The sequence below is a fragment of the Antrostomus carolinensis genome, unplaced genomic scaffold (assembly GCF_000700745.2).
Source record: "Antrostomus carolinensis isolate BGI_N321 unplaced genomic scaffold, ASM70074v2 scaffold19076, whole genome shotgun sequence".
In the NCBI taxonomy this organism is placed as follows: Eukaryota; Metazoa; Chordata; class Aves; order Caprimulgiformes; family Caprimulgidae; genus Antrostomus; species Antrostomus carolinensis.
This window is the reverse complement of record NW_010321381.1, coordinates 1-10,700: the sequence shown is the minus strand read 5'-3', so window position 1 is coordinate 10,700 and position 10,700 is coordinate 1. Positions and strand designations below refer to the sequence as shown.

General features: G+C 38.5%; 1 protein-coding gene across 1 annotated transcript; it reads right to left on the bottom strand.

Annotated features, from left to right (window-relative positions):
* Positions 1-3,037: 3,037 nt before the first annotated feature.
* On the bottom strand, positions 3,038-10,691 carry LOC104519993 (galanin receptor type 1; the record flags this gene model as incomplete). Its single annotated transcript, XM_010169914.1, has 2 exons — positions 10,016-10,691; positions 3,038-3,103 (listed from the first exon to the last, which is right to left on the bottom strand). Coding segments are annotated over exons 1-2 (378 nt in total), but the record flags the coding sequence as incomplete, so codon positions are not given.
* Between the last annotated feature and the right edge of the window lie 9 nt (positions 10,692-10,700).

Here is a 10,700-nt window from a genome sequence, read left to right as displayed (position 1 = left end):
CAAAAGCCTAGCCTTTCCTGAGGTGGACATAAGCTTGATGTAAAATGATAGTAACATGGGCCTTTGGGAAATCTCATCCAGATCTAATGATCTGTAGTTTAGTATGGTGCACTGGGGTTTCTGACTAAAATTTCAAGAGAAATGTATTATACATGAAGGCAGCTACTGGAAGAGCTTAGAGCAGTCAGATGAACACTTTGCTCAAGTGTCTACAAAAGGAGCAGGGGCTTTTTTGAAAGTCTCTCAATTAAACATAAAATTTCCACAGAAGGAGTCATGCAACAACCTTCTGGGATACAACTGGGGGAAAAAAAGAGAAAAGTAAGGAGCTTGAAATTTCTGGTGGTTGCACATTGTCAAAACCAATCTGGAAATTAAAGGTCACCACCAAACACTGAATTCAGAAAAACAGAACACAAAATATCCTCAGTGCTGCTTCCTGACACCACTTTTATTATTTATGAGAGTAAGGGCCACCAAGTTCATTAGATCCATCCAGGCAGCTACAGTATCAGTCAGTACAGGCGTTTCAGATGCTTGAATGTATTCTGCCAGGGCATGGTGGAGTTTGACTGTCAATGTTTTCTTTAGCTTCCAATTACTGCAGAAACAGCAGTTGGTGCTTTGCAGTTGCTCAACTAATCAACTACTCCTCTAACAAGTACCTCTTTCAACTAAATCACTCTCCCAATAAAAGCCTAATATTAATTCCAAGGCATATCATATTATGGACCATCACAATTACTATATTAACAATTTACAACATAATTTTTCAGATAACTTAGACTCTTCTTCACAGGCAAAACTAACCCAGTGGACACAGAATGATAAATACTGCAGCACAGAGAATATCGAGATTTTTTGTTAGTTTATTGAACTTGCTCTATACTTCTTGAATTGATTAATGTTTGGTAATAATTCAGAACGACCTACTCAATTACAACATGACTTAACCTACAGAAACTTAGAGAAAAATCTTTTTATTTCTGTGGCAACAGGCCAAAATAACTTATGACAGATACTGTTGTTGGTTAGCAAAATCTCACAACAGAAACCAAATATTTTTCTCTTTCAGGTCTCACCAGGAGAACATGTACTAACAAGGAAGTATAAATTAAGAGCATTTCATTTTCTGATCCCTTCAATGTGTTAATATTCCAGCTGAAAACGGATTGCCTGGATGCCACATGTGCAATTACTTCAAAAGAGGCATATTACTTCAGTTGGTTCAAAATTCTAAAAAAAAAAAATTACACCAGGAAAATCATTGATTTTCAATAGACTATATAGATGCACCTGAAAGCAGAGGTTGACCATGTGTCTCTTGTAACTACTTTACCTAAGGTATTTTATATCTGTACAATAAGTAATTTTGTATTAGGAAACCTCACAATATCTGGTTTATCCCATTATTCCTCCTAAGCCTTACTTCACAGCTTACCTTTCCAGCAGGTAAAGGGACAGCTCTTGTTTACCTAATGGGAGCTTGCTTAGGGTCTCACATTAGCAAATAAAACCCAGCTGAAATACATGATGTTAGTATTGATGCTTTGTGACCAAAAAGCATGAAATATAGCATTTAGGCCTATTCATATTTTTCATTAACTTTTTTCAATAAATATAGCAAATTAACTTTAAGATTCTACTATTAAAATTTGCATAAAGATTTGAATAAAGCTAGAAATGTATAATTAAGCCTGAAATGCATTCTTAACAAAGGAGTAGAAGGAAAAGAAGAAAGAGTAACCAGAGAGAGATAGCACACTAGTGAAAACAGAGTTGCTTTGAAAAACACAAGTTAGGCCTTAGGATCAGAAACTTATTTTCTAAGGCAAAAAAGGTTTGGGGCTCCCTTTTTTTTTGCCTTTTGGTTACTGAACCCTGATATGTCCAAACAGTCTTGGGCATATCTGTAATGCTTTTCTCTGAAGTTATGAAAGCTAGCCAGAACTGATTTTTACTTGCAGTTCTTAAGAGTTAGTGTTTAGATGAAATGCACAGATATTTCCAGTTTGAGAATAATTTAGATGAGAGTAGAGATGGCAATGTACAGAACACCTTTGAACACTACACCTTTGGCCTTGATGACATTAAGTGCAGAAGTATATATTTTAAGTATTTTACAGAACCAGGGCTACAATGCTTTTAATTCTAGGAATTAAAATCTATTAACTGTGATATTTTTCTAAAAAATAGAGAATGCATAAATAATAGATTACTTATTCCCTGTTGAACCCATGTATATCTCATTTACATTGCAGAGAGTCTGCATGCCCATATGGTAATAGTGATCAGATCAAATGAAGAGCTATAGCCTAAGGGGTTTTTCTGACTCCACATTCATAAACTGAAAAGTTAGTCAAATGGTTACTGTGGTCAAATCTGTTCAAAAATCAGAACCATATTAACTGACAAATTCAATATATAAACACATCTTTCAAATATTGTTCTAAATCACAAAGCTTATATCCTTCTTTAAAGATCTTTCATGATTCTACTTGTAACTAGTCTATAACTTAAGTGTTTCACACAAGTGTAAAAAACATTTTGTGCAAATTCAACAGAAGAACTGCAGAATGATTAAGTGTCTCTTATTAGATTCCTAACAGGAAGCACGATAAACCTCATTTTAAAGTCTCATCATATAACCTAGGAATTCTTCATAAAACATAAAAAATTCAGCTAGTTAAATAAATAAATAAACAGATTTACAAATTACAGAAAAATGCCTGTGAGGCAAAAAAGCCCCATTTAATATTAGAAACAGGCTCTCTCTCTCAACGTCTAAATTGCAGTTGCTCTGAAGTTCAAAATATGGTGATCTCAGGTAATGGCTTGATGCGCTGCAGTGGAAAACTTGGATCAGAAAAGATTTAAATCCTGCTAAGTTAAGAGAGACACTGAATACATCAGTAAATACTTCATTTAAATTTCTTCTTTCCATTACATCTTTGGCAACAAACACTATAATACCAAATTAGTGTAGGTATAAAGCTAAAATATAAACAAATAGATATTGGTAATGAAAGCAATCTACCTTTTTCTTGGACGCTTCTGACTTCTTTGACATGTTTCTCAACTTTTTATGCAGATGATTAAGAACCTGAAAAGATTAATTTGCATTTTGTATTTCACCATTTTCTAAAATTCAAACCCATATATTTCAGAGTATGCTCTCCAGTACTGCATAAGTTGCTTACAAACATCGCTGATCCACTTTACACATTTCAAAAGCGCACAGTATAAAATCCAAAGGAATTACATATTTGCATGTGTGTATCAACAACCATGAAACAGACCATAACTGAATCCTTATATAAAAAATCAGATGTATTACACAGCAAATACATATTACAAATGAATAAGGTAACAAATGGAAACCTATCATGCATCTAGAATTAGCAATCATTCTTCTTCCACAAAAAAGTCAATGCTTGTTAATTTAGAATGACCTTTACTGCATGTAACATAAAAAGTGTATGTTTTGAGTCAGAGCTTTTCTGAGTCACCTGCATAATTTGCTTTCTTCAGATGGATGTTTGGTTAACATAATCAGGATGTTGGCACTATCTGATAATTGAAAGAAGCCTAGGCTTTCAAAAATAATTTATACTAAAATGTATCTCACATGAAGCATCACATTTATTAACAATTTGATGATACTTGTCATGGACTTTTCACAAGTAATTTTTAAAAATATGTCTCAAAAAGGCTCATCATCCAAGAGTAGGGTTCAAATTTTAACATAAGGATTTACTCATAAGATTTTAAATAGTGGATGCATAGATGTGCATGCCCTACTGAATGCCCTACTACATTATTAACTGAATGTAACATATTCATATAGCATGATTCTTAGGCATGGGGGGCAAGGAATAAGCTCTTCAGCTGAATGTTTTTAATGAGTTGTAAACTATATAGAATTTAAAAAGGACATGCTTAATTAAACTCAAGGGTTTAATTAAAATATGGTAAGAGATATTTTTTAGAGAGTGTCAGAGTGTAGAGCTCAGTTAGATTACGATGTTAGGTTGCATTTTACAAAGCTCTAAGATGAACTGAGAACAATTTGATAGGTAAGATCATCCAGAATTAATAGGTAAGATCATCCAGCATTAAAAGGATTCAAATTCTCTTATATAATCTGGGGACATTTCCTCCATTTCCTTCAGGATGCATGGGTAGCCACTACCAGGACAGATACCAGACAAGATGCCATGTAGACTTGATCCCACTCTGGCATTTGAATCTTAGAAAGATACATAATGAATTAAAACAAATAAGATGGCATTTGTGAATAACCATAGCTCATCAGTGGATTACACTTTTGAAGTATCTACTCTTAGCTACTAGTGAACCACAAACAACAATAAAAATAAAAATTACTTGTAACCACTTAACATTGCAAGTGCAGCTCATTTGTGCTTATTTGTGCATGCAAGACTGCTCTGTGTGCTCTTCCTATTCTGAAACACTACCCAGGTCACTACCAAGGCTAACCTGAGCTCAGGAAAGGCAGGAGAAAAATAAATGGGTTTTCTCTGAGAAAGTCTGGTTTTTGCTTCAGCTCTTCTTCCTTCTCCAGGATGAAGCAGACCAGAAGGAAAGGACAGAACAGCCCCTGAGGTCCAGCAGAAGATCCTCTGGCTCACACACTCTTTATTCACCTGCTGGCACTGTGTACAAGACAACTGAATTGCTTAGTGCATGGGTGAAAAATGTGGAAACAAAAAAGAGCATGGGAGAAATACAGTGAAGTTCACTTCCCATCAGTGCTGCTTCACCTATTGTACCCCCTTCACATAACTTACAATAATGGGCTGTTTCTACTGGACCTTTGCAAATCCCATCACCTGCCACCCAGAGACTGTACTGTACTGTGATTTTCCCTCACAGCCCAAAACTAAAGTCAGATAAACTCTTCACAGAAATCAGAACTGCAAAATCTTCTTTTAAAGTTACAAACATTTTTTTTTCTTTTGTTCTGAAACTTTTAGCACAAATTTTTGCATTGCATCTCTCTCCAGTCCAATGAAAGATGCAGTAGACAAAGATGTTAAACTGGATATTTGGGGTGAGAGTGTTGAAGATATAGATCCAAATTAATCCTTCCCATCTTCCCCTCTTTCAGATTATATACATATTTCATAATACAAGTCTCTGTGGTGAAAACATGCTGGCTCTATGTGGTAGTGTACCAGATGGTATGCAAACCAGCAGCAAGAGAAATAGGCAAAATTTAATTACCTATCAACAGCACTGGAACAGCACTCAGAGACCTATACACAATGCCGTGGAGGGATATTAAAAGCCAAGTTTATGCACAAACACTACAAGGCAAATCAAAGACACCTCTCCTCACTGCTCTGTTCAAATTATCTCTTCTCTGGGCCAATGAATAATCAATTGTTCCTCTAACAACCACTGTCACTTCACCTGAATGAATAATAATTCTATATGTGCCTCTCATTTTGTCTCAGGTTATTTCTCTAAGGAAAGGTTATTTCTCCAAGGAAAGTCTTTCAGAAGATCCACTAATAAATTTACATGTGCATTTTTAACTCACAGAATGAAACAGCTTTCTAAAAAATAGGTCACAATCTTTTCCAATAGGTGCTACATTTTTTAAAAATTCAGCTCTGTGGAAAAATTAACTCTTTACATGAAACTTCTCTAGCTCCAGCTTTCAAGCACCTGTTGATCAGAGAGCATATTTAGCCCTCAGGGAAGGAATAGCTTTCCTTTTTTTCTGGATTTGAGGGTACGGTGCTATGGGAAGAAAGTTGTGCTGCTACGAAAAAGGGTGTAGGGAGACTTGTAGGATCATAGAAAAATAAGAATCATCCTACGATTCATTCTATAAGAAAGTCCTGTCCAAGCTGGTCTGGACTGTACTACCACAACTACTACTGACAGCATTTGGGTGACGCCGAATTTTGCCTACAGACTAGCCATTCCTTTTTTTTTTTTTTTTTTTTTTTTGGTTGTTTCAGGGACCACCTGCAGATGGTCAGAGATCCCTGTCTGAGGGACTATGACCAAATCAAGTTGAAATAGGGATTTTTCCAACAAGGGAGATAGATAGAAAAAAATAGCTTAAGTTATCTCTGTCTATTCATATAGGTCTACCAAACAATATATAAGCTTGAAGCCTACACTTGTTCCAAAGTGGCTGGCTGTATATAATAATTTCACTGACTACACCTTCATTGTCAGCCACTGAAAATCATGCAGCAGGAAAGCCTGCCCAAGGTCGTTATCTAATAAGAATGAACTGCTTGTTTAACAGAACCATAATGTCAGCACTACATTCTGAACCACATTTTATAGTATGAACCCGATTCAAATTTGAGTGCTATTGCCTGCAATCCGTTTTTTAAAGTAATGCTGCTACTTCTATTGTCACAACAGATCCTTCACCCTCTTTTGTTTAATAGTGCATCACTAATGTATCATACACTTTATTTTTTCTTTTCATTGTAGTTCAATAGTTTTCCCTTGCCGCCCAGCAAAATTTAAGACACAGTATCTTTAGCCAACAACCACATAAGCTTGTATCTTATGCTGAGGCTCCTACTTTTTATGGCTTACTTTTAACCAAGTCTATAAATCATACATATCTTCCATGAATTCAGAATGTTCAGAATGATAGATAATAATGGAAACATTCTTAAGGCAAGATTTTTTTTTTTTTATTTAAAAGCTTTTAACTTTATACATCTATAAAAGGAAATTTTTGCTAATGATTTCAGGTGTCCAGTCTAAAGGTTTGGTTGAAGGAGGCCTGACTTTCAAGGACTGAAGCCTCACAATTGGGTAGTCAAAAGCAGAGGCACCCAAAATCAGTTGTCATATTGTACTACCCTGGCAGATGTCAACTGTTAGAAGCTCACTGGGAACCATTTATCACTTTGCCCTTTAAGAACATACTAGTGAGCCAACGTTGTAGCAATGTTACAAAACATACAAAAAGTCAGTTAGAAAAAAGTATGATAAGTAATCTGATAAGCAATTAAAAATAAGAATACAGGCTATCTAGAAGTTTGTAGCACTGTAACTCAGCTAATAACTATATATTCACTGCTCCTCTGGCTAAAGTAATAAGCTCCTTTCAAGAGTAGTTCTGTGAGGCAATGAAGTTTTTTGTGGATTTGTGATTTCTTGACTGTGTGTTCGCAAAAAGATGTGTCTCCTCCATTAGTAGTTGCTACATATGACCTCTTCCCTATATGGCTTGTCTGATGTTTAACAGCTGAGTGCAAATTGACTCCATAAAGAAGAAAGAAGGTGGAGACTTCACCTTCTTTACTGACTTCTGCTTTCACAAAACTAGGGAAATATCATTCCTTCTGATATTTTCACTCCTCTATCAAATTTGGTTGAAACTGATCCAAAGTTATTTGTGGGGGAGAGGAAATGGGTAGCTGTACACACACAACATAGAGCACGATTTCATAAATCTCTGCCTTAAGAGCACAAAACGTGAGATTTCCAGTTCTGATTTTGTGGGAGGATGCTACTTCCAAATACTTAGCACAGTTTCAGCACTTCTGAAGGTTGTAACAGTCTTTCTGTCCACTGGGGAAAACACAAATCTCCCTTAACATAATTTAAGCGAGAGTGATAATTTAAAATAGAGTGAGAGAAAGAACTCAGCCCCCTATTATAGTGTCTAAAAAATGAGACTTCCAAAACTGAAAGTTTAATGGCAATTTGCTTATAAAAGAAACAGAACTGCCTTAAAGGAGTCTGGAAAAGGCAATATATTCAGATAGAGAAATGAGTCTCCTTTGTCTTAATCTACTGTATCAGAAGATTACATTATTTAGCTGATGCACAGTTCATGAAAACAGTAAGAAACCAATGCATTTATTTTTATAATACTTCTGAGGCTATGACGCAGCAGTGATCCTCTAACCCTGTGTGCATTCAGAAGCCAAAATACTTGTTGTACTTCATAGCAACGGCTTTGACATATCTAAAACTTCAGCTACAATTTTCAACTCCTCTCATCCTTAATTCCTCCTTACTCTGCCCCATGTGCCAAAGTATTGCAGTTGGAGATTTGCCAGTGGCTCCTAACGAAGGCAGGCATGAGCCTTGATGCTGCAGGGTACAAATGCCTTGAATAGCCCTTTACAAGTCACGACACTTTTCATTGACACTGATATTAAGTATCTCCTAAGTGTCTCTGAGAACTCATTCCTTCCGATTGGGTCCTCCAGCCTGACACCATGGCAAGCAGGATCGTACACATCACCAAGTGTGAGATTCTAGCCTTGGCAATGATTTAAGCACAAGATTTTAGTTGTAACTTTGAGTGGCCTTGATTTTATTAACTTGTTCTGGGCATGTATTTCACATAGAGTTCTTTTGTTGTTTGGGCTGGGGTTTTGGGGGGTTTTTTTTTGTTTTGTTTTGGTTTTTTTTTTAACTACACATTCCTATTAATATTGAGAGATCTAACAACATGGTGTGTTGTATTTACTATGTTCATCTTTGGTTTAAGCATATTTCCTCCCCCCCCCCGCTACTATGCAGGATTGTTACAATTTTGAAAGACTTTTTTCAATCTTCTGTCATATAATTAGATTTTGAAGGCTGGTACTTTATGTTGAAACTGAAGATGCTTTTGTTTGAAAAATACAAGTAAGAATTCTTAATAGCTGAAAAGCTCCCTCTGCGCAAATTTGGTAACGGTCTCCCTGAAATATGTAGCATTTTCATAAAACTCTGATGATCTACGGCCACAGCAAGTTTCATCCCTCTCACAGCTCAGTCACATCCACCATAGATGAAACACCAGTGTATTCACCCAGGGAAAACAGAATTCAGTTTATGTATGAAGACATGTATTTCTTTTCCATTTGCCAGGTCGGACTTGTTTCATTACAAACAGTAATTTAGAAATGTTATCCTTCGAGTTCTGCACAACTCAGTTTTAGCAGAGCTGGATGCCATTCTATCCTTAATTTGCACACCACAATTAAGTAGATGCAATACATATAAAACTGAACAGAACATAAAATTATTTGTTCAAATGGAATATATTAATTACATATGTTTAACTTGACAGTTAAAGAACTGACTTCTCTAAAATTAAGCAGCCCTTATTCGAAAGAGCAGACCTGTCCTCTCAAATGCAAATTACTGCCTAAGGAGAAATCCTGCTACTGAAGACTGCTGGCACAGAAACAGGAAGATCTCTGCCTAACTCAGCAGGTAACTGGTGCGCCAGATACTGCCCAGCAGCAAGTAGTGGACCCTGCGCTGAAGGCTGAAATTAATATTCACAGAAAAATGTGACAGTTTGCCTGAGGAGAAAAGTCCTCAAGTACCAATACTCAGGCACCCTTACTTACTGCTTTTTCCTGCCCAGGTCCTCATGCACTGCTCCCTAGCACCACCTGCCCTTGCTGAACTCAGAGGTAAATCTCCCATTCAGGTCAGCTGGGGAAAACGTGGCTCACAGGGACCAGGCAGCATGATGCATCTTTTACTCTTAACATCTTAATTGGATCAGACCAAACTAGTGGATTTGTGTCATTTTTAAGTGCACTGCATTTTAAAGAACCACAATGCTTCATCTGAAGCCTGAACAACTTGTTGCTTTGTTGTACTTTATTTGAGTTAAACTCCTCATACAGCACTGCAAGAAAATAGGAGAGTTTGTTGACAGAGAAAGCAGCAGAGCACTGGGGCTTCCTGCACTTTGCAAAAAGGAAATCTGGCAGAGGGGACCCCAGTAACTGCCCGAACAAACCCCCCTCCTCACCCTGTGCAATCCCTGTCCTGACCTTTCTGTGCCACACACTCTGTTCCCCCTCAGTCATCCCTTGGTTGTAAAACCTGCCCTCCCCCTTTATGCCACAAACTCACTCCTGCCCCATTGCCTCCTGACAGTGCCATGTCCCTCCACATGCCTAGAAATGTCCTCACAGCTCAAGGACACTCATCACCATTGTCCCTCCCCATCCCTTTTACATACCCTTCACCACTACCTGCTTTACCCCACCTTGGCATAGCAGAAGGAGATGAGCAGCAGCGGGAGCAAATAGCCAAAGACAAACGTGCAAACCACGTAGATCTTCTTGTGGCGTGGGTTGGGCCAGTGCTCCCAGCAGAAGGTCTGGTTGCTGGCGTCGCGGTGGAAGAGGTGCTGGTGGTGAGCCACAGGTGAGGCCATGGCAAATGAGAGCGCCCAGATGAGCCCCACGCCCAGCAGCGCATTGCGGGGAACACGCAAGGCCGAGGAGCGTCGGGAATGCACGATGGCCACGTAGCGATCCACTGACATGGCCGAGAGCGTGAAGATGCTCACCAGCATGGAGACAGTGAAGAAGTAGTGGATAAACTTGCAGATGAAGGCGCCCAGCACCCAGGTGGGGAGCACGTAGACTGTGGACTGGAAGGGGATGCAGAAGAGCAGGTAGGCCAGGTCAGCGATGCTCAGGTTGAGGATGAAGATGTTGGTGGTGCTGCGGCGCTTGCCTGGCTTGCTCCTCGCCAGCACCGTGATCACCAGAGAGTTTCCCAGCACCCCCAGGGTGAAGATCAAGCCGAAGACGATCAAGGTGATGAAGTTCTCGATGCCGATGCCGAAGAGGGGCTTCCCCTCCGCCTCCGGCAGTCCGGAGAGGTTGAGCCCCCCGCGGGGCAGCTCTGCCCCAGCTCGGGACCGGTTGAGGGGCACCGCCACA